The sequence below is a fragment of the Hippocampus zosterae genome, chromosome 14 (genome assembly GCF_025434085.1).
Source record: "Hippocampus zosterae strain Florida chromosome 14, ASM2543408v3, whole genome shotgun sequence".
NCBI classification, from domain to species: domain Eukaryota; kingdom Metazoa; phylum Chordata; class Actinopteri; order Syngnathiformes; family Syngnathidae; genus Hippocampus; species Hippocampus zosterae.
In genome coordinates this window covers 338,074-360,379 of record NC_067464.1, presented here as the reverse complement: position 1 = coordinate 360,379, position 22,306 = coordinate 338,074, and the positions used below count along the sequence as shown (strand labels likewise).

The 22,306-nt window shown below is 58.4% G+C and overlaps 3 protein-coding genes across 3 annotated transcripts; 2 read left to right on the top strand and 1 right to left on the bottom strand.

The window, feature by feature from the left end:
• The first annotated feature begins 114 nt into the window (after positions 1-114).
• On the top strand, positions 115-4,287 carry LOC127614720 (SUN domain-containing protein 1-like). The gene is made up of 9 exons (XM_052086076.1): positions 115-524; positions 1,234-1,324; positions 1,757-1,941; positions 2,627-2,679; positions 2,769-2,919; positions 3,097-3,215; positions 3,282-3,455; positions 3,772-3,861; positions 4,174-4,287. The coding sequence occupies exons 2-9, from the start codon at positions 1,236-1,238 to the stop codon at positions 4,285-4,287; spliced, it is 975 nt and encodes a 324-aa protein (XP_051942036.1). The 5' UTR covers positions 115-524; positions 1,234-1,235.
• Positions 4,288-4,756: 469 nt separating this feature from the next.
• On the bottom strand, positions 4,757-5,994 carry hikeshi (heat shock protein nuclear import factor hikeshi). Its single transcript, XM_052086080.1, has one exon. The coding sequence runs from the start codon at positions 5,582-5,584 to the stop codon at positions 4,976-4,978; it is 609 nt and encodes a 202-aa protein (XP_051942040.1). The 5' UTR covers positions 5,585-5,994; the 3' UTR covers positions 4,757-4,975.
• A 720-nt stretch (positions 5,995-6,714) lies between these two features.
• Positions 6,715-22,213, top strand: hectd1 (HECT domain containing 1). The gene is made up of 42 exons (XM_052086068.1): positions 6,715-6,989; positions 8,571-8,700; positions 8,885-9,036; positions 9,116-9,350; positions 9,484-9,711; positions 9,958-10,242; positions 10,343-10,613; positions 10,723-10,799; positions 10,869-10,967; positions 11,055-11,169; positions 11,390-11,564; positions 11,656-11,794; positions 12,009-12,179; positions 12,297-12,519; positions 12,596-12,859; positions 13,032-13,243; positions 13,316-13,462; positions 13,556-13,650; positions 13,719-13,824; positions 13,901-14,175; positions 14,253-14,465; positions 15,005-15,115; positions 15,202-15,368; positions 15,485-15,661; positions 16,467-17,294; positions 17,438-17,659; positions 17,907-18,040; positions 18,131-18,287; positions 18,394-18,464; positions 18,553-18,704; positions 18,782-18,836; positions 18,957-19,176; positions 19,286-19,496; positions 19,573-19,774; positions 19,833-19,970; positions 20,037-20,488; positions 20,595-20,753; positions 21,149-21,227; positions 21,304-21,397; positions 21,602-21,752; positions 21,835-21,979; positions 22,043-22,213. Exons 3-42 carry the CDS (start codon positions 8,897-8,899, stop codon positions 22,178-22,180), a joined length of 7,533 nt encoding a protein of 2,510 aa, XP_051942028.1. The 5' UTR covers positions 6,715-6,989; positions 8,571-8,700; positions 8,885-8,896; the 3' UTR covers positions 22,181-22,213.
• Positions 22,214-22,306: the final 93 nt, after the last annotated feature.

Genomic DNA, 22,306 nt, shown 5'->3' with positions numbered 1-22,306 from the left:
ACTCGGGTTGCTTTCTGAAATTGCATTTATCACCACTAGAGGGAAGCAGAAGCTCTTTCCTTTGACAAGTTTCTTTTTGGCAAAATCCTGTCATAGCCACAAAGTGTATTTTGAGAATGACCAATAAAAAGTCGGCCTTCCCTTGCAGCATCTCGCAGTTGTTTTGGGCCTCGGACTGCGTTTGCTGCTCTTTTGTCTCCAAGAGACTTTCCGCCGCCCCCTCGCCCTCGCCGGCACGTGCGAGCTCTCGCGCGCCTTGAGCCAAAGCGATGACGTCACGCGTCACAGATGAAGCGGCGTGACGTCGCGGACTCGCGGCAGGTGAGGCGGGCGGCGGCCTTTTTTGCGCGCGCGCGCGCGAGACGACGACGAGCTTCTCCCGAGCGATCGGCACAAAATGGCGGCTGCCGCCGGTTAGACGCCCAGGCAGTAAGTTGGCAAAGCGAGTCACGGGAATCCAACTGCGCACCGATCGACTCACATTACACCGAGAAGAAGACACTAGAGAGCGACCAGGTCCAAATGTGAGTAAAAAGTAGAAACTCGGGCCCCGAAAGAGGCAACTCGAGCGAGCTTTGTTGAGGCGGGGGCGGGGCTGCGGTGACGTCACGCCTCTGCGATCAACGACGCCGTCGCCCGGTCCGGCGATCGACTTGAGTTCGAGCGTTGACTGGGCGCCTCCGAGCAGTGCACTCGCTCGGTCGTCCATGCGCGAGTGGCCGGCTTGATTTGTTCTCGCCGTCATAGAGTCAAACTGCAAAGTTTCAGACGAGCATCATCGGACGGACCTTGTCAAAGCGTTTTCACAAGGTTCAAATGAAATCCAAGTGTCTTGAGCTTTTTTTCTCGGATTATTTTTTTTCATGTTCTCATTATCAATGTTAAGAAACCGCCACTCTGCTCATGCAGATCCAAAAATGCTTCTTATGCAGCAAAGACAGAAAATCGGATGAGGCGAGTTGATTTTGCAGCGATGCCTCGAAATATTCACTTGAATTGAACGCTCGCCGCCAAGCCGGACTTGAAAACGCCAACCGTTCCCTCGCTCAAGCATCTCACACTCGCGGCAGACAACGAGGCGCTCTTAAGCAGCAACTCCGTCTACCCGTGTAAATCCACGCTTGTGGCTCCGATGCGTCGGGTGCGAAGGGGGCCGGTGACGGCGCGGAGCGGGCAGGGGGCGCGCGCCTCCTCCTTCACCACTGTAACCCCGCCCCCCCTTGTGTCGGGCAGCCATGATAAGAAAAAGTCCCCGCCTGGAGTCATCGGGCTACTACAGCAGCGACGGTCAGCCCGTCATCTCGTACAAGGAGACGCCGTATAGGTAAGCAGGTGTGTTCACGTTGGCGCACTTTGACATCACGTCGAGCGCGTGGCGCACGCTCCTCCCTACGTCAACGTGGACGCCATATTGGATGTGTGACAAGGTGGAGCCCCAGATGAGAAGAAATTGTGTCAAAGTATCAGACGGGAATTTGCTGGCTGGTTGTTGTTACCGGTACTCCCCCCCCTTTGACCTAGTGGGGAAAATATGGCCACCGGGGGCATTTCTGACCCCGATTTTCGCTTTTCAAGTGCGGCCTGTGACCTTTTAACATGTGAAATCCTCCAAGGAAAAGCATTTGGACGGCATGGTGCTACGCCGCCACATCCAATCGGGCCGACGCGCTGGCGTGCGAGAGCGTCGGGCCTCGGCCTCCTTGCGGCGGCGTCGACGCGCGTGACGTCTCCGCCGCCGCTCGCCCTGTCGTCGCAGGAAGCTGTGGACTCGGAGCCGCGCTCAGCAGCGCCCCCGCAGGGTCGCCACGGACGACGCCAAGGACGACGCGCCGCTGTCCGGCAGTGCCGTTGGAGACGTCAGACGGGCGCCCGGAAGAAACCGAGTGCTGCGACTGGCACGCAATTACCTCATCCCCATTTGCATCCCTATCGTCTGGATCCGTGAGTATTCGCCATCGGCCCGAGAGTGGCCCAAGAGTGAAGGTTTCTGGTCCGGAGAGAAGGGGGAGAATCCCGAGAGTAGCTTCTTACGCCAAGTCTCGCTTCTGGCCGTGAGAAAGTGCTTGTGGTCCGGCAAAACTGCTCTCAACTTTGCCGGCGGTAGTTCACAGGGAAGGTTTTAGTCCCACCATAAATTTGCAGTCCAGAGAGAGAGAAAGGCTTGCGGTCCTGACAGATGGGACTGAGAAAAGGTTCTCGTCCAGGGAGGGGGCCCTGGCTCCAAAGGCTTGTGATTCAGACAAGGTGCTCGTCCAGGGAGGGGGCCCTGGCTCCGCAGGCTTGCGATTCAGACAAGGTTCTCGTCCAGGGAGGGGGCCCTGGCTCCGCAGGCTTGCGATTCAGACAGAAGGTTCTAGAGCAGGGGTAGAAAACTGCGGTTGCGGCCTGTTTTAGGTCCTTCCCTACTCCAACACGCCCGATTCAATTGTTCAGGCCTCGACAGAGCTTGCCGATGAGCTCAGCGTTTCAATACGCCTCTCGAGGAACCGTAGTGTTCTAGAGACTGCGCCATAGTTGCGTTCCAGGGGAAAAGTCCAAGTCCCGGCTCTCGAGATCCGGTTGTGGATCTTGGTTCCGTCCCCACGAAACTTTCCGGTCTGACGGGTCATTGACTTCCTGTTTCCAGTGTGCGAGCCGTTCATCCGCCAGATGACGGGCGCCCCGGCTCCCTCCAACTTGGTACGGGACCCTTTCTTCCTTCGCGCGCGTATCGCCGAGTTCCCCGCGCGGCGAGCCCTCGCCCTCTAACCGGCGCCCGCTCTCGGCAGCTCTCCGGACGCGGCAACGAGCTGTTGGAGGAAGTTTACGGAAAGTACAACGAGCTGAAAGCCCTCCTCCACAGCTACGAGGAGCTGATGCGCAAAGATGACAAGGCGCCGCTGTGGGCCACCGTTCCCAACTACGCCCTGCAGTCGGCCGGTGAGTTCAACGGCCTCGCGAGCATCCCGTGATGCCATCTTGATCCGAACGCGCCGAGGCGCTTCAATCGGACACACGTGTGACAAACGTGGAAGTGCTCTGAAGTAAGCCAATGCGACACACGCGGGAAAAAGCGGCCCGCCGCCCGGCTAACGCTTTCTTTTGCTGTGTTGTCAGGCGCGAGGGTGTTGTGCAGCGCCACGTCGCCGGCGTACAAGGTGAAGACGTCCCACGTGTCCATCCTGGGCTTGGAGTGGGACTTCCGGCAGGCCGTCCGCCCGCGGGTGGTCATTGAGGTAAGCGGCCGCGCCGGCGGCCCCTCCCTGCGCCGTGGCCTTCACGCAGCGCCGTTTGTTCCTCAGGGCAAGTCGGAGTTGAACCCGGGCAACTGCTGGGCCTTCGCCGGCCAGCGGGGCAACCTGACGGTGGCGCTCTCGCACGCCGTGCACGTCACCAGCGTCACCCTCGGACACATCGCCAAGAGCATCTCACCCACCGGCGACATCCCGCACGCGCCCAAGGAATTCTCCGTCTACGTGAGTACGACCGCCCACCCGCCGAAAGACCGGTCGCGTTTGGGCCAAGAGCGGAGTGGCCGCCAATCAGCGTCACGGCACGCGGCGACCGCTCACCTGGCGCGTATTGACAAACAGTTGAGCGGTCCCCGGTCAGTCTCATCATCCAAACAAACAATAGAATGGTCGCTAGCCCGCATTGAGACAAATTGCCGACTGGTCACCAGGCGGCCTCGGGGGGGTGCGTCTCGATAAATTGAGGACTGGTCGCCAGTCCCGGCTCGACGACGAACGTGCAGGTGGCCGAGCGCGGGCTGACGGAGATTGGTCCCCGTAGGGTTTGGCGTCTTTGGAGTCACCCGCCGTCAAACTGGGAAGCTTCAAGTATGCGCAGAACGGGCCCATGTTCCAGAACTTCCGAATAGCCGTGAGTACGCCGCCGCCGCCGCCGCCGCCCAATGTGGACGGCAAAGAAAAAAAAAAAAAGCCCAAATTTCCAATCTTTTTTTTTTCCTCTTCTGGGATTTGAGTTTTGAATTTGAGTTTTTTTTTTTGTCAGCATTAACTTGCATCACCTTCCACAGATTAAAACACAATAAGGGCCCCTCCTTGTGGGGAAAAGGTTTTTTCCAAATCTAAAGTGTGAGCAAGTCTGACAAAAAAAAAGGAACGTTTGCAGAAGTGTGTATGAAAATGACGGCAAAAGTTTCTGAGAGCTGGCAATGCGCTGGTGTGGCAGGACAAAGGCGCCGGCGCGAGCACGCACGTGACGCTGAGCGTGCACAGCAACTGGGGCGACCCCACCTACACGTGCCTCTACAGCTTCAAGGTGCACGGCCGCCTGCCGTCCTGAGCGACACCCGCTCGCCAGGCGTCCAATCGGGAGCCCGCCGCGCTCGCGGCGAGCGCACGTGACCTCTTGCGACCTTTTCTCGCAACGCACTGCCACTTTCAAGTCACCGGCATGCTTTTAGCGTGCTCGGGTTGCTATGCTAGCAACGCTGCACTTTACGTACTACGTGTGAATACCGTGTATTTCTACTTTTATATTTATTGGGATCAGATGGACATTTTTCAATGCGCTAGTTTTTTTTTCCCGTATCAAAGCGGGACTGCTCGTTTGCTCATCATGACAAGAGTCATCCTATCCTGGTCAATGTCAAATAAAGTCCGATCCTGATTTGTAGGTGGAGTGTTTTGTTCGCAATTGTCAAGCGGCCGGCGAATTTGGACAGCGGATTCAATATTCGGTTGCTTTCTTTTTCCAAGAAAACAATTGGAGGGGTGAAACAGCCAGGATGAACTTGCAATAAATCAACAAATAAGGGGAAAGCCATCCAAATAGCTTTAATGGGCGTCAAACAACAATGCAAAGAAACGAAGCCGTTTCAAATATGTTGGTCGAATTTGTTTGCACAATCCCATCCTTCAGGATGATACTTGTGAACGTACACAAGTCAAGAATGTCTTTTGGCACAAGACGTCGGACATCTCCGGTGTCCCCCACGTTGCGATGTCTTGGAGATGTCTCGCCCGATCCTTCAGTTCTTCCAAAAGTTGGGGTTCTGACTCATGCGCCTCTGAAAGTTCTCGTACCACTTAAGGATGCAGCTGGACGGCACGAAGGTCTCGCCGGGGTTGGGCGTCATCTGCGTCTGCGTGACGGCGAACGACGACGCGAAGTTGTACAAACTGTCCAGCATCTTTTGCGTGAACAGCCGCAGCGTGTCCGCGGTGGACGCCGCCGCCCCGGACACCGGCGTCTGCTGCGCCAGCTGCTCCAGCGGCTCCACCGACACGCCGACCTGCGCCACGGAAGGGGCGGCCGACGCCACGCAGCCGAAGGGGTGCGCCCCGCCCCGGCCTTGGTCCTGGCCCGCCGCCGTCAGCCCCGAGATCTTGAAGATGGCGCTCGGCTTGTCGTTGGCGATGAAGCCGAGCAGCTGCCACACCGGCCCGCCGCTCGCGGGGTCCGGGAAGGAGAAGTAGACCGCGCCGCCCATGCCTGCGGGGAACGGCACGGTGCCCAGCATGAACACGACCACGTGGTTCACGCTCTCGTAGTCCGGCAGGTTGAAGACGAATTTATCCGAGGCCACCTGGACCGCGTCGGTCTGCACCAGCCGGCCGGCCACCAAGCAGCCGAACATGGCTAGCCGCTCGCCCGGTTCCCGGCCTGAGCTTAGCTCTAGATGCTAGCGTTAGCCGCTCGGGGTCCCTCCGTCGCTTCAGCTGCCGACGCTAGCCGACGTACAAGTTTCCCGGCGCCCGGCACCGTCCGCTCGTCGCTTCTCGCTGACAGACTGCTGCCAGTTCGCCTGACTGCAACGCAACCAGTAGACGACGGTAGAAAGTTCCAGAAGCTTCCTGTGGTCCGCGGTCGCATTTTCTCGGCTATCGATTACAATTCCTGAGCTCGAAGCTAAACAACGTTGATGAGGAAGGACCGCCAGGACATTCGAAAAGGGAGACAAATCCTTATTTTATTTTATTTTTTACCCCCAGTGGCCTTGGAAGAAACGTTTCACCATCTGCACTTTACTACACGAACGCTAAGGTGTCATCTTTCATGGAAGGATTTTTAAAAAATCATCATCGAGAAGTTGAGATCTTTATTCTGGTTGAGATATTTTGAAAGTTTTCCATCACATGCATACTGGACATTTTGCTGTACAAAATTTAAACTTGACTTTTCAATTACTTCAGGAAAACATTGAACAACAACAACAACAAATAATATATACGCTTTTTTTTTGGAGGGGGGGGGGGGGCGCACCAGACTGGGAAAATAAGCAACCGAGGAAATAAACGTTTGATTTTTGGGTTTGGTTTCTGATCACTTTGTCCACTTTCTAGACGTGACGTCCCAAAACTGAATTTACATGCTGAGAAACTTCAAGCTCGGCCAATCATTCATAGTAATCCTTCCTTTTTGCACATCTGTATCCTTCATTTAATAAGTTTTTCATTTAAATTTTAGTTGGTGTTCCAATTTAGTGGCCAATTGATTTTTGTGGGAGAATAAAGTAAAATACATTTCAAGATAGAACAGTTCAGTTGCCTCAAAGTAAAATGACCAATTTTAGCAAGCGCGTTTACTCCAAAAGCTTATTGTTAGATGTTTGCACACCCTCACGTAAATATCATTATCGGCTATTAAAAGGCGCGACGACGAATACTTGACTGAGAACAACTGAATAAAAATGAAGATACATTTCAAATCAAATCAAGGGTCGGCAGTGTTTGTGAAATGTCCGCGTGAAGAGGCGGTACCTGAACGTCACACGGGCCGTGGGCTCCTTTCCATTTTTTGCGCGTGACAGTGTTAGCGTGCGTCAACTTGTGTGTGTGTTGTTTTCCGGCCCGCTGTCTGTCCGCTCGGCCCAATTTGACCTCTTTGGTCCATCTCGCTGGAAATGGACGGATTAGACGCGACCCACGACTGCCCGTGATACTTTCTTTCCCCGCGGCAGGGAGCGACGATTCCACCCCCCACCACCACCACAACACACAACACACACACATACACACACACGCACACAGAGAAAAGCCAGGGTGAGTGTTCGACCGGGCCGACTCGTGTCTGCTATCCCGCGGGTGTGTTGCGGCCTGGTAGCTCTCTTGGAACTCGAGGTCCGAGGCTCGAGCGTCAGGCCTCGCGTGTTTTCGGCGTGCGGCTTCGCCGGGCTGACCGCGCGTGACTTGTCGTGCCCAAGGTAGTCCCAGGTGGCGGCTGCGGTTTCGGGAAAAAACACGAGCGTGAATTTTGAATGACGAATAAGATCAAATTGACGTGGCAGTGTTGAAAATTGTTAAGTCAGCTTAGTGTTGGATAAGCTAGCGTGATGCTAGCCACCGGCTAACACCAGGCGATTCGACCCTCCGGTGTGCGCGGAAACGCATTCCAAACACGTCCTCTCAACCTCGTCGGTTGTTTCAAGTGTTTTCTAGTACTCGGGCTTGAGCTCAGCGGCGTGACATTTGCGTTTTTGACTTCATGTTGTTTGTTGGAGCTAGCGGCCCGGCGGGCTGAGATGCTAACATGCTAAAGCTACTCGCCTGCTAGAGCTTGTTTGTGACCAATAGTCAAGTCTGAGGGTGTTGGGAGGGGGGGGGGGGTACAAGGAGCTCAGTTTATGGGATGGCGGGGGGGGGGGGGGGTCGGGGGCTGCCACGAGACTTTGCCTGGTTTCTGTGGAGCCCTGAAGCTCACCATCATCCAGCTGATTCCAGCAGGTCACTTGAGTAAGTTCTCCTGAGGCTCTTTGGAAGTAGATGTGAGTGAGCTTCGAAGCTTCATTGAGACCGGTCTAGTCACAGAGACCAGTTCGAGTATCATCATTTACCTGAGAGAAACGGTCACAAAATTACGGGTCTTTAAAATGAGTGAAACCGCACCGATTTCTGATATATTTGTTGTGACCTTGCTTGAATCTGCTTTACCAACTTTCTAAACGGTGATGTCGGAAAGGGCTGTGAACTTGTAAGACTTGTAGAGCTCTCTCTTTTTGATGGACTTGGACTCCACTCCCCACCGTCTCGATGTTGCCTTGGTCTTGCCTTGTGTGAAGGGTGGATTTGTCCTGATCAGGTCCAAAATGAGTCGAGGCCCACTTTACAGTCCAACGGAAGGGGCTGTAAAATGTCGATTTCTCAGACGGCAAGAAGATTATTCCCAAGTGGAATCTTTTCTTGACGTCATCGCCGTTTTTCAGGGCTCGGTGGTGAAAGGAAATCTTTGTGTGGTTCTGTTGCGTATCGAGGGTCAGCGCACACCAGGCACCGGGGTTCACCTAGTCCTGGTTTCTGGCATGTCGCTCCCAAACAAAGGCCTGGGTAAAGATGAGTTGACAATAATATTGGATTGTGTGGGTGTTATTATTTTTTTTTTTAATGGGTCAATAGAGGTCTATTTTCAGTTCAAATAAGCATCTGCCAGGGGCGCAGGGGTGGGTTGTGATAAGCGCAGCTGCTTTGTTGCTCGTCTTCCGGGCAAACGTGTGTAATTGGCCCGCAATCAACTAAGCCGCCAACCCAAACCCCCAGCGGGCCCCACTGCTGATTTGTCCGATAAAAGTCAGTGACACCTTTCGGGGGTAAAAGATGCCAACGGACCGTTTTGTGCGTCTTCGCCAGGCGCATGTGCCGCGATCCCCCCGCGAGAGCCACATCCTGCTTCCTGGTTGCTTGGATGACTCCCAAACGGCGAGACCACCGCGAGCACTGATTGGCCGAGAGCCGCACCGCGTAGCCAACGGCCGTCCAGGTTAGTCCCGAAAAACTTAGTTGATAAATTATAATTCACTTTTTATTTGTTTAAAAAATAAAAAGCAAGTTCATTGCAATGTCCTTCTAAATAAAAATGAGCATGAGTCATTTTCCTTTTGGAGATGTTCGCCCCAAAGCCCCCACACGCGTGCTTTTCTGAAACGGGCCCGCGTGCGTTTCAGCGGCGAGGCGCGATGGCGGACGTGGACCCCGACACCCTGCTGGAGTGGCTCCAGATGGGTCAGGGCGACGAGCGCGACATGCAGCTCATCGCGCTGGAGCAGCTCTGCATGCTGCTGCTCATGTCTGACAACGTGGACCGATGCTTCGAAACGTAAGTCGCGCCTTGCTAATATCTTGCCCGTGAAACCGCTCGGCGTCGCTAACTGGCATGGACGCGTTTGTTTGTTCAGGTGCCCCCCGCGGACCTTCCTCCCGGCGCTGTGCAAAATCTTCCTGGACGAGAGCGCCCCCGACAACGTCCTGGAGGTGACGGCTCGCGCCATCACGTACTACTTGGACGTGTCGGCCGAGTGCACGCGCAGGATCGTGGGCGTGGACGGCGCCATCAAAGCGCTGTGCAACCGCTTGGTGGTGGTGGAGCTCAACAACAGGACCAGCAGGGACTTGGCCGAGCAGTGCGTCAAGGCGAGTTGCGGGCGGGGGTGGGGGTGGGGGTGGGGGGGGGGGGGGGGGCATTTGTGGTTCACTTCTGAGAGAAGAAGAAAACACGGTTGAGCCGTGAAGAACAATGTTCTTAAAACGAGTGCGCCGTCATCAGGTCCTGGAGTTGATCTGCACCAGGGAGTCGGGCGCCGTGTTCGAGGCCGGCGGCCTGAACTGCGTGCTGAGCTTCATCCGGGACAGCGGCCACCTGGTGCACAAGGACACGCTGCACTCGGCCATGGCCGTGGTGTCGCGCCTCTGCAGCAAGATGGAGCCCCAGGACGCCTCCCTCGAGACCTGCGTGGAGTCTCTGTCCAGCCTCCTCAAGCACGAAGACCACCAGGTAACCGCAGCGCACCTCCCTACATGACTGATATTGTGATTTTGCCCCCCCCCCCCCTCAAAAAAAATGCAAAATGTCTTTGGGGAAGTCGGTGATGTCCGTCCAAAGCGTTTTTTTTGCTTTGTTATGACACGGATCGTTTTGTTTTCAGTTTCACTGCAAAATTTTGTGCCCAACAACCGAAACAAATTAACAAATTTTGTGTGAAAATGTCCGCCTGGATCCGCCGCGTTTCCCTGCGCTCAGGTGTCGGACGGCGCCCTGCGCTGCTTCGCCTCGCTGGCCGACCGCTTCACGCGTCGCGGCGTGGACCCGGCCCCCCTGGCCAAACACGGACTGACGGAGGAGCTGCTGTCGCGCATGGCGGCGGCGGGCGGGGGCCCGGCGCCCGGCCCCTCCTCCGCCTGCAAGCCCGGCCGCCCCTCGGCCGGCGCCGCCCCCTCCGCCCCGGACTCCAAGCTCAGCAACCAGGTGTCCACCATCGTCAGCCTGCTGTCCACGCTCTGCCGAGGCTCGCCGCTCGTCACGCACGTACGTCCCCCCCCCCGTCACTTTGGGTTTCCGTCGATATTCTTCTTCTCGGACCTGGCTCCGTTCAGACCGTAACGGTTGCGCTGGTCGCTTCCCGCAGGACCTGCTGCGCTCGGCGCTGCCCAACTCCATGGAGTGCGCCCTGGGCGGGGACGAGCGCTGCGTGCTGGACACCATGCGGCTGGTGGACCTGCTGCTGGTGCTCCTGTTCGAGGGCCGCAAAGCGCTCCCCAAGTCCACGGCGGGCTCGTCCAGCCGCATCCCCTGCCTGCGGCGCCTGGACAGCTCGGGAGAACGTTCCCACCGGCAGCTCATTGACTGTATACGCAGCAAAGACACGGACGCGCTCATCGACGCCATCGACACGGGAGGTGAGCTTGACCCTCCGTTGGTGTGCCCCTCCTGTCATGGTGCCACCAAGACGTCAACCCCCCCAGTCTTGTCGCATCCCTACTCACTACGTCCCACTCCCGTCGGCAGCGTTCGAGGTGAACTTCATGGACGACGTGGGCCAGACCCTCCTCAACTGGGCGTCTGCCTTCGGCACGCAGGAAATGGTAAAGTGGCCGTAAACTCCGGGGGGGCCAAGCGTCCAAACGCCCAGGTGTCGCTCCTCCCCGTCACAGGTGGAGTTCTTGTGTGAGCGCGGCGCCGACGTCAACCGAGGACAGAGGTCGTCTTCGCTGCATTACGCCGCCTGTTTCGGACGGCCGCAAGTCGCCAAGGTAACGAGCGCGCCCGCTGATGGGTTAAAAAAAAACGCCACTCGACGGCCATTGGTATAAATGGCGCCTCTATGCGTGCGCGCCCAGACTCTCCTGCGTCACGGCGCTAATCCTGACCTGAGGGACGAGGACGGAAAGACGCCCCTGGACAAGGCCAGGGAGCGGGGCCACAGCGAGGTGGTGGCCATCCTGCAGTCTCCCGGTCAGTTTCACGCTTGGGGGTGTCACCGTGGACTTTGACGGTCATCAAATGTCGTCCATTTTATGTTGTCCTATTTTAGCCCAATCCGTTTCCATGGATTGGTGAGGCTGCTTTAGAGCGCCTCATCGTTGAAAAGAACCTGATGGTTTTTTTCCGAGGGAGAAATAACTTCAAAAATGGAACACCGGTGTGTGTGTGTGTGTGTGTGTGTGTGTGTCAGGTGACTGGATGTGTCCGGTAAACAAGAGCGACGACAAGAAGAAGAAAGACGTCAACAAGGAGGAGGATGAAGGAGGCGAGCCCAAAGGAGACCCCGAAATGGCGCCCATCTACCTGAAGAGACTGCTGCCGGTTTTTGCACAAACCTTCCAGCAAACCATGTTGCCTTCCATTAGGTGACGCCGCTCGTTCGCTCGCTCACAAATTCAATCGTTGAACCAAGCGTTCATTGGCTGACTTCAGCCTGCGCCCGTGTGTCGGTTTTAGGAAGGCCAGTCTGGCGCTGATCCGGAAGATGGTCCACTACAGCAGCGAGTTGCTGCTGAAGGAAGTCTGCGACAGCGAGGCGGGCCACCACCTGCCCACGGTTCTGGTGGAGATCAGCGCCACCGTGCTGGACCAGGAGGTAGCGCACCGCAGACTTTGTTTAGCCATTGAACCCACCTTGGCCGCTTCGGGTTCAACGTTAGGAGATGGATTCTCACGCACAATTCACTAGCGTAAATTGAAAAAAAAATTGGGAATCAAGTCGCACTTGATGGAACGAAAAGAGCGCTCCATCCGGCACCTCCCTTCAAATGGTCCCGGCTGAAACGGGCCTCTTTCTCCCGCCGAGCCAGGACGACGACGACGGACACCTGCTGGCCCTGCAGATCATTCGGGACCTGGTGGACAAAGGAGGAGACGTTTTCCTGGACCAGCTGGCCCGCCTGGGCGTCATCAACAAGGTGTCCACGCTGGCCGGGCCCGCGTCGGACGACGAGAACGAGGACGAGGTCAAACCCGAGAAGGTGCGTCAGCCGCTTTCCCCGTTTTCAGTCCCGAGTCGGGGCCGCGAGTCCCTCCGTGGCCGTTTTGGCCGCGTGTCTCGTGATGAATGAGAACCGGACCCGTGACGATGTGCGCAGGAGGAGGAAGCCCAAGAAGACGCCCGGGAGATCCTGCAAGGAAAACCTTACCACTGGCGGGACTGGTCCATCATCAGGGGCCGCGACTGTTTGTACATCTGGTCCGACGCCGCGGCCCTGGAGCTGTCCAACGGCTCCAACGGCTGGTTCCGCTTCATCCTGGACGGCAAGCTGGCCACCATGTACTCCAGCGGCAGCCCCGAGGGCGGCTCCGACAGTTCCGGTAAGGCCGCGCCCACAAAGACCGGACATGAGAGATGGACCCTCCCCCTTGAGAGATCTGGCCTTTCCGTCTCCAGAGTCTCGCAGCGAGTTCCTGGAGAAGCTTCAGCGCGCCAGGAGTCAAGTGAAGCCCGTCACGTCCAGCCAGCCCGTCCTGTCCGGTTTGGGTCCCACCAAGCTGACGGTGGGCAACTGGTCGCTGACGTGCCTGAAGGACGGCGAGATCGCCATCCACAACTCGGACGGCCAGCAGGCCACCATCTTGAAGGAGGACCTGCCGGGCTTCGTCTTCGAGTCCAACCGGGGAACCAAGCACTCCTTCACCGCCGAGACGTCTCTCGGTGAGAACAATTCCAAATGGTGGTTCGAGCGATCGCTTTGGGGCAGGGCCGGCGTTGACACGAATTGCAAATTATCGGTTGCGCAAGTTGCGGGTTGGAAAATGTCTTCATCTGGAGAGAGAGGGAGAAAAGCGGAGATCTTGTCAAACCCACGCGGCATGGCTTTGTGCAGGCTCGGAGTTCGTGACGGGCTGGACGGGCAAACGGGGTCGCAAGCTCAAGTCCAAGTTGGAGAAGACCAAGCAGAAAGTGAAGAGCATGGCCAGGGAGCTGTACGACGACCACTTCAAGGCGGTGGAGAGCATGCCCAGGGGCGTGGTGGTCACCCTCCGAAACATCTCCACGCAGCTGGAGTCGTCCTGGGAGCTGCACACCACCAGACAGGTGCCGACGGCGACGCGCTCGTTCGTCCCGCCGAGTAGAACGGCCTTTGTCATCCAGTGCGCCGTGTGTCAGGGCGCCGACGGCGAGAACACCTGGAGGGACCTGATGAAGACGGCCCTGGAGAACCTGATCGTGGTGCTCAAAGACGAGAACACCATTTCCCCCTACGAGATGTGCAGCAGCGGCCTGGTTCAGGCCCTCTTCACCGTGCTCAACAACGTGGGTACACCCGCGCGCTCGCCGCCTCCCTCCCGCGCACCCGCTCGCAGCCCGACGACGCTCGCCGACAGCCGCGTTGTTGTCGTTGTTCAGAGTGTCGACGTGGACCCAAAACCCGATTGTAAGCCTTTGATGGAGAGGATCAACGTCTTCAAGGCGGCCTTCAGCGAGAACGAAGACGACGAAAGGTAACGTCGCCGCCCCACCCCGGCGCGTCTTGCCTTTTCCCGCTAAGAGTGCGTCCCCCCCCCCACAGCCGGCCGGCCGTGGCTTTGATCCGCAAGCTGATTGCCGTTCTGGAGTCCATCGAGCGTCTTCCCCTGCACCTTTATGACACCCCCGGTTCCTCCTACAACCTGCAGGTTGGCGCCGCCCTCTCGCGGACTTGACTCGGAATCCTCGTTGCCGCGGTAACCCCCCCCCCCGAAATCCTTTCAGATTCTGACCCGGAGGTTGCGCTTCCGGCTGGAGCGAGCGCCGGGCGAGACGGCCCTGATCGACCGGACGGGTCGCATGTTAAAGATGGAGCCTCTGGCCACCGTGGAGTCCTTGGAGCAGTACTTGCTCAAGATGGTGGCCAAGCAGTGGTACGACTTTGAGCGCTCCTCCTTCATCTTCGTCCGCAAGCTGAGGGAAGGACAGACCTTCGCCTTCAGACACCAGCACGACTTTGACGAGAACGGCGTCATCTACTGGGTGGGAACCAACGCCAAGTAAGTCCAGTTCTGCCGGGGGGGGGGGGGGGGGGGCGTGGGGCCGAGCGCCCTAAGCCGAGCTGGCCCCCTTTCAGGACGGCCTACGAGTGGGTCAACCCGGCCGCCTACGGCCTGGTGGTGGTGACGTCGTCGGAAGGGCGCAACCTGCCGTACGGGCGCCTGGAGGACATCCTCAGCCGGGACAGCTCCGCCCTCAACTGCCACACCAACGACGACAAGAACGCCTGGTTCGCCGTCGACCTCGGCCTCTGGCTCGTCCCCTCGGCTTACACGTTGAGACACGCCAGGTCAGCAAATCGACCAAAATAACACGCGCGCGCCTTTGAACACCGTCGCTCGCCGTGCGCTTTTTTTCTCATCGCTCAATTTGGAAAGGCGGGGTTTTTTTTTTTTTGAAGGCATTGAAACGTTTCTATTCATCTGCTTCATTGATTTGAAAAAAAAAAAAAACCACAGAAGGATCAGTTATTAAAATAGTCATTGAGCAGCTCTACAATGGAAACCTTTTTTTTTTAACTCAATCACTCCCAAAGACGTATTTAAACGTCTTTTCAGACTTGGCCCAGAATTGGCTGGTCCTGAATGACTTAATGGATATGGAATCAAATCAAGCTACGAGGATCGAGGGAAAAATGAATCTGGCGGCATACCGAGAAAGCCTGGCTGAACATCTGCTCCAGAGCGCTCAGAACTTGCGACAGCGAACGCGTGGCTTCCGGCCAACTCCGTCAATGTTTCCGAGCGGGCCGGACTCGCGTCAAACGTCTCTGGAGAGACCCTCAAATGCCTTCCGCTTGTCACCGCATGGTTCTCTGTCCCGGTTCAGGGGTTACGGCCGCTCTGCGTTGAGGAACTGGGTCTTCCAGGTCTCCAAGGACGGTCAGAACTGGAGTACGCTTTACACGCACGTGGACGACTGCAGCCTCAATGAACCCGGGTAGGGTTTCTTCACAAGCCACCTCGGGGGGGCCGCGGCCGTACAAGTCGTCTCGCTTGACCCGTTTTGCGGCGATCCGCGTTCAGGTCGACGGCCACGTGGCCCCTGGACCCGTCCAAAGACGAGAAGCAGGGATGGAGGCACATCCGCATCAAGCAGATGGGCAAGAACGCCAGCGCACAGACGCACTACTTGTCCTTGTCGGGCCTGGAACTCTACGGCGCCGTCACCGCCGTTTGCGAGGACCAACTAGGTGAGCGCACGGACACGGGCGGGCAGCCAATTGCAAATCCGTCTCGTGACTCCGTTCTGATGATCGCGGCGGCCCGGGAGAGCGCAGCGCCGTCCATTAACTGGAGAACCCCGCAGGCAAAGCCGTGAAGGAGGCCGAGGCCAACCTGCGGCGCCAGCGGCGCCTGTTCCGCTCACAGGTGATGAAGTACATCGTCCCCGGCGCGCGGGTGGTGCGCGGCATCGACTGGAAGTGGCGCGACCAAGACGGCAACTCGGCCGGCGAGGGCACCGTCACCGGAGAGGCCCACAACGGTAAGGCCGGCGTGGAAAAAAAAGGTTTGTCGTGTGTTCGCGGGGCAGAAAAATAAAAAAGGGGGGGGGGCCATTGGCCTTCTGTGGTCGTGTGATTGTAACGAGACAATCATGCCCCCGCCCGCCGCGCTTGTCTTCTCGTGATGTCATTGATGGACGATGTCCTCTGATGTTTGTTAACGTTCCTTGCCACCGGACCAAAATGGCGCCGAGCCGTCGTGCGTTTAAGGCCGCGGGCGTAGGCGGAGGTGTGGCGAAAGGGGGCGCCGGTCGAACATGGCAGCCATTTTGCACTCGGGCAACAAAAAGACGTTTCTCTTGCAGTTGCCCGTCAAATTAGCTCCGTGAGCATGCTCGTAACGCAAAACGTTGGCGTCTCAAGTCTCCTTTCCCAGTTGATACGAATACAACCTCATTCATGCCACCAATCCCTTCCAGCCTCCACAAAATGGCGTCAAATTTTGATAAAGGCACCAAGCACTCGTTCTAAAGAATGAGCAAGAGGCCTTCATTTTGTGCATTCACCTGCCTGCTTTTGGGGTGGGGGGGGGGGGGTCAATCGGTCACATTTGCTGTTCCGAATGCCAAGCGGTTGCGTACGCCCGTATGTCTACGTTGGCGGTCTTAAGGGTCCGGCCGGCCGGCGTCATGGTCCGGTGCTGTTTGTTGGCCCTGTCCGCCCTTTTTTTTTTTTCTCTTTTTCTCTCCTTCTTTCTCTCCTTTCTGTCTCTCTCTCGCTCTGGCCGTCTCTGCCGGGTCTCTGACATCCACGCGTGCGTGTCCTCCTATGTCTCTGTCCATCCAGGCTGGATTGATGTAACCTGGGATGCCGGCGGCTCAAACTCTTACCGTATGGGCGCCGAAGGGAAGTTTGACCTCAAGCTTGCTCCGGGGTACGACCCCGAGTCGGCTGCCTCAGCGCCGTCACCCAAACCTGTCTCATCCGCTGTTTCAGGCCCCGCCTTCGCCGCGCTGGGACCCTCCCCGACCCCGGCAGCCAGCGGCGGCGGCAGCGCCAACGCCGCCTCCGCGCCGTCCTCGTGGAGCAGTCTGGTGAAAAATAACTGTCCAGACAAGGGCGGGGCCTCGTCGCTAAGCGGAGCCGGCTCGTCCGGCCGCAAGGGCAGCAGCGGCTCCTCCTCGGACGTCAGCCTGGGCTCCTCCCTCGGCCCCCCCGCCGCCGACAAGCGGGCCGAGGGGCCGCCCCCGGGCTGCGGCGGGGCGGGCGGCGTCGCGACGGGCGGGGCCGGCTCGGAGGGCCCGCCGCGGGAGCCCTCCGCCGCCGAGGGGGGCGCCGAGGACTCGGCCATCTCCGTGGGCCCGGTCAGCGTGAGCTCGCCCGACGTCAGCTCCGTCTCCGAGTCCCCCAGCAAGGAGGCGCCCCCGCAGAGGCCCTTGTGCTCGGCCGCCAACGCCCGCCTCTCGGTCAGCTCGCTGCTGGCGGCCGGCGCCCCCATGAGCTCCAGCGCCAGCGTGCCCAACCTGTCGTCGCGCGAGGCCAGCCTCATGGAGTCCTTTGTGCGCCGCGCCCCCAACATGTCCCGCACCAACGCCACCAACAACATGAACCTGAGCCGCAGCAGCAGCGACAACAACACCAACACGCTGGGCCGCAACGTCCTCAGCACGGCGAGTAAGTGGGCGGAGTCTCCGCAATCCTGCAAAAAGCAGGATTGCCCCTTTTGTGGGGGGGTGGACTAATTGGCGTGTGGAAAAAAGAAAAAAAAAATCCCAAAGGCGACCAATCCCATGACCGCGTGTGGTGTTTGTCGCCAGCGTCTCCGCTGATGGGCGCCCAGAGCTTCCCCAACCTCACCACCACCGGCACCACCTCCACCGTCACCATGTCCACATCCATCGTCACCAGCAGCAACAACGTTGCCACGGCGACCACCGGCCTGTCCGTGGGACAGATGCTCAGCAACACCCTGACCGCCAGCCTCACGTCCACGTCCAGCGAGAGCGACACGGGACAGGAGGCCGAATTCTCGCTCTACGGTCAGTCGGGTCCCCAATTGTTATGGCGGCGAGTGGTCGTTTTCATCGGGAGGCGGGGCGGGGAGAGAGACCAATTGCGGGGGGGGAGGGTGGGGCCTTACAAAAAGAACGCTCCTGGTCGCTCCGTGAGCCGTCTTGGCACCGGCAGTGTTGTTGAAGCCGCGTCACGGTCGGCAGAAAAGCCGCGTGATTTATTTTGTAACGTAGAAATAAAGTTCTTTGGATTCAACGCATCCTTTTTGCGCAGACTTCCTGGACAGCTGCCGCGCAAACACGCTTTTGGCGGAACTGGAAGACGAGGAGGACCTTCCGGAGCCCGACGACGACGACGACGAGAACGAGGATGACAATCAGGAGGACCAGGAGTACGAGGAGGTCCTGGTATGGATCCGAAAGCCTTGTCACAGACGGATGGGGGGGGGAGTGAGGTAGCAAACACAAAAGTGTGCGCGCTGCGCCCCCGCCCCGCAGGAGGAGGAGGAGTACGAGACCAAAGGAGGTCGGCGGCGGACGTGGGACGACGACTTTGTTCTCAAGAGGCAGTTTTCGGCTTTGGTTCCCGCCTTCGACCCTCGGCCCGGAAGAACCAACGTGCAACAGACTACCGACCTGGAGATCCCCCCGCCGGGTAAGTTTTTGGTGTCCAAATCACATTGCTTTACACAAAATGGAGTCAGTGGAATGCGTCAAACGAAGCACGTGAGCTTCTGCATTAACGGCGGCGGCGCTTTCAGGAACTCCTCGCTCGGAGGTGCAGGAGGAGGTGGAGTGCGCGCCTTCCCCTCACCTGGCCCTCACCCTCAAGGTAACGCGTGCTTCCTCGCGGGCCTCCGAGGCCAAGGTCGCGCCCGTAGCCCGGGAGGTCAAACTCTCTCTCTCTCTTGTGGCCGCAGGTGGCGGGCCTGGGCACCACGCGGGAGGTGGAACTTCCTCTGTGCAACTACAAGTCCACCATCTTCTTCTACGTCCAGCGGCTGCTGCAGCTCTCGTGCAACGGCAGCGTCAAGACGGACAAGCTGCGGCGCATCTGGGAGCCCACCTACACGTGAGAGCGCCGCCGCCGAAGCCTTCCATGCTGATGCGTCGATGCGTGCGCGCGCTGACCGTTTGGCGTTTCTCCAGGATCATGTACAGAGAGCTGAAGGACGCCGACAAGGAGAAGGAACGGGACAAGATGGTAACGTGACACGCAGTGGGGATTAACCGCGTGTTGCAGGCCGAATTTTTGTTTTCTCGGGCGACTGTGAAGAATAAACGCCGCGTTTCAATGCTTTGACGACGCGGCTCTTGCGTCCAGGACTTGTGCGAGCACGGCGTGGGCCGCAGCGGCGGCCTGAGTCCCGGCGCCTTGCCGAGCGAGCGCGGCGGCGACATCCTGGGCTGCGGCGGGGAGGCGGCGCAGGCCAAGGCGGGCAGCGCTCACAACGCCTGCGGCGTGGAGGACGTGCTGCAGCTGCTGCGCATCCTCTACATCATCGGGGGGGAGGCGGCCTACAACGCGCGCACGCTGCAGGAAGGTCGGCGCGCTCGGCCCGATTCCCTCCGCAACATTTAGTCACGTCGTGGCCGCGGGAGATATTCCGTGTTCCGACCGATCTCGTTCTTTGCATGACTTTGCGTGCGCAGACGCGGACGAGCCGCAGTTCAACGCCTCGCCGGAGGAGTTCACCAGCAAGAAGATCACCACCAAGATCCTGCAGCAGATCGAGGAACCCCTGGCGCTGGCCAGCGGCGCGCTGCCCGACTGGTGCGAGCGCCTCACCTCCAAGTGTCCTTTCCTCATCCCCTTCGAGACCCGGCAGCTCTTCTTCACCTGCACCGCCTTCGGAGCCTCCAGGTGAGAGCCTCGCGCCGGCGAATGACGCCGCGGACGAATGACGTCACGTACGAATACGTGGCCGTGTGCCGCTCAGGGCCATCGTGTGGCTGCAGAACCGTCGCGAGGCCACCATGGAGCGCTCGCGGGCGTCCGCCACCGTGCGCAGGGACGATCCCGGCGATTTCCGGGTGGGTCGCCTCAAGCACGAACGCGTCAAGGTCCCCCGTGGGGACGCCATGATGGAGTGGGCCCAGACCGTCATGCAGATCCACTCCGACAGGAAGTCCGTGCTGGAGGTGAGCCGAGTCGGCGGACGCGCGCCGGCCCCGTCTGACCCGCCTGCCTGCCAACTAGGTGGAGTTCCAAGGAGAGGAGGGCACGGGTCTGGGACCCACTTTGGAGTTTTATGCCTTGGTGGCGGCGGAATTCCAGACCACCTCCTTAGGAATCTGGTTGTGCGACGACGACTTCCCCGACGACGAGTCCAGACAGGTTGGCCATCTCACCCTCGTGCGCTTGATCCCGATGGCATGCCGCTCACGTGTGGACTCGCGTCAGGTGGACCTGGGCGGCGGCCTGAAGCCGCCGGGCTACTACGTGCAGCGTTCGTGCGGCCTCTTCCCGGCGCCGTTCCCACAGGACAGCGAGGAGCTGGAGCGCATCGGCAAGCTCTTCCGCTTCCTGGGCGTCTTCCTGGCCAAGTGCATCCAGGACAACCGGCTGGTGGACCTGCCCATCTCGCGACCCTTCTTCAAGCTGCTCTGCATGGGCGACATCAAGTCCAACATGAGCAAGCTGCTCTACTCGCCGCAGGACCCGGAGCGCTCGCCGCCGCCGTCCGACGTGCGCTCGGAGGCGTCCACCGAGGAGAGCCAGGAGACCTTCTCCGTGGGCAGCTTTGACGACGACTCCAAGTCGGAGTTCATCATGGACCCGCCCAAGCCCAAACCGCCCGCCTGGTACCACGGCATCCTCACCTGGGACGACTTCCAGCTGGTCAACCCGCACAGGTGACCTTTTGCTTAGTCGGTCGGCTTCTTGGATTATTTCTCGGAGGGATTCTTAACCAGTGGGACAAGCGACTAATAGCGACTTCTCCCCGTCAATTGATCGCAGGGCCAGCTTCCTGAAGGAGGTCAAGGACCTGGCGGTGAAAAGGCGGCAGATCCTGACCAGTAAAGTTCTGTCCGAGGATGAGAAGAACACGCGATTGCAGGACCTGATGCTCCGGAACCCCCTGGGCTCCGGACCCCCGCTCGGCATCGAGGACCTCGGGTAACAAAGAACCCTTCTGATTGGTCTGCGCAACTGTCACGTACACACTCCCCCCCCGCCCCCATTTTTTTTCCTTCCCCATCGAAATGTCAGCATGTTTTTCAAGCCTTCATTCAGTGGGCATCGCTGCGCTCCTTCTGTTGCGCGTCTTGGCCACCGGGAGGCAGTATAAAGCAAACATACAAATTCACGTGACATTCGGGGAAGCTGTGTTAAAATTAGTCGTTCTTCTCAGAGGATAAATAGCATATGCCTGCGAGTATAACTGCATTTTCCATTTACGTGTTGCTGAAGCCATTCCAGCTACCACTTTTCTTCGCCCGCCACTGGCGTTTTACCTCGCGTGGGCTCCCACTCCAAATTGTGCCCTAACTTGTGTGTCTCTGCCCACGCAGGTTGAACTTCCAATTCTGTCCTTCTTCCAAAGTTCATGGTTTCTCCGCCGTGGACCTCAAACCTAACGGAGACGACGAGGTAAAAACACGTGTGGCTTCCTGGTTTCCATGGTAATGCTGACTGTCACTCTAACAAAGTGTACACGTGTGTGTAGATGGTTACCATGGAGAATGCTGAGGATTACGTGGAGTTAATGTTTGACTTCTGCATGCACACGGGAATACAGAAACAGATGGAGGCCTTCAGAGGTATACACACACACACTCTAATTCCACACCTTCGCCCACATCGGTACGTCAGGGTACATGGGATTCTTGGTTATTAAGCCAATTAGTTCCTTTTCCTCTGAGCTGGTTACTCGGTTAGTTCAGGATTGACTTCACGACTCGGTTAGTCGGCGTGTCGCGGAGCTCGTTGGTGATTTTGCCGGTGTTGTGGCGCGTTGCCATCAGAGGGCTTCAACGGCGTCTTCCCAATGGAGAAGTTGAGCTCGTTCAGCCACAAAGAAGTTCAGCTGATCCTGTGCGGCAACCAATCGCCTTCGTGGACATCTGATGACATCATCAACTACACCGAGCCAAAGCTGGGCTACACCAGAGACAGGTCCCGCTCATTTGGACTTTTGACCTCGCGGCGGTCCGGTCGCAGTTGTCGGTGGGAACTTTTCTTTGTGGATTTTCTTCAGTGCCGGCTTCCTGCGCTTTGTGCGCGTCCTTTGCGGAATGTCGTCGGACGAGAGGAAAGCCTTCCTGCAGTTCACCACCGGCTGCTCCACGCTGCCCCCCGGTGGCCTGGCCAACTTGCACCCCCGCCTCACCATCGTCAGGAAGGTAAGCGGCCAAAACGTCCCACCCGGAGTCGGCGACTCAATGCCCGCCCGCCGTTGGCCGCAGGTGGACGCGACGGACTCGAGCTACCCGTCGGTCAACACGTGCGTTCACTACCTGAAGCTTCCCGAGTACTCGTCCGAGGACATCATGAGGGAACGTCTGCTGGCCGCCACCATGGAGAAGGGCTTCCACCTCAACTGATGACCCAGATGACTCCAGGCGGCGCTGCCTCCACTCAACTCTCCTCACTCGCGTGCTTGTGTGTGTGTGTGCGTGTGCGTGCGTGTGTTATGCACACGTGTTGTCCTGCGACCACATTGATGGTTT

Excerpts from the sequence above, each read along its gene's own strand:
- LOC127614720 (XM_052086076.1), top strand. The coding sequence starts at position 1,236 with ATGATAAGAAAAAGTCCCCGCCTGGAGTCATCGGGCTACTACAGCAGC. Across the intron at positions 2,920-3,096 it reads CTACGCCCTGCAGTCGGCCG|GCGCGAGGGTGTTGTGCAGC; the intron begins GTGAGTTCAACG and ends CTGTGTTGTCAG. Across the intron at positions 3,456-3,771 it reads CCAAGGAATTCTCCGTCTAC|GGTTTGGCGTCTTTGGAGTC; the intron begins GTGAGTACGACC and ends TGGTCCCCGTAG.
- hikeshi (XM_052086080.1), bottom strand. The coding sequence starts at position 5,584 with ATGTTCGGCTGCTTGGTGGCCGGCCGGCTGGTGCAGACCGACGCGGTC.
- hectd1 (XM_052086068.1), top strand. The coding sequence starts at position 8,897 with ATGGCGGACGTGGACCCCGACACCCTGCTGGAGTGGCTCCAGATGGGT. Across the intron at positions 17,660-17,906 it reads GGCCGAATTCTCGCTCTACG|ACTTCCTGGACAGCTGCCGC; the intron begins GTCAGTCGGGTC and ends CTTTTTGCGCAG. Across the intron at positions 21,753-21,834 it reads CTGGGCTACACCAGAGACAG|TGCCGGCTTCCTGCGCTTTG; the intron begins GTCCCGCTCATT and ends GATTTTCTTCAG.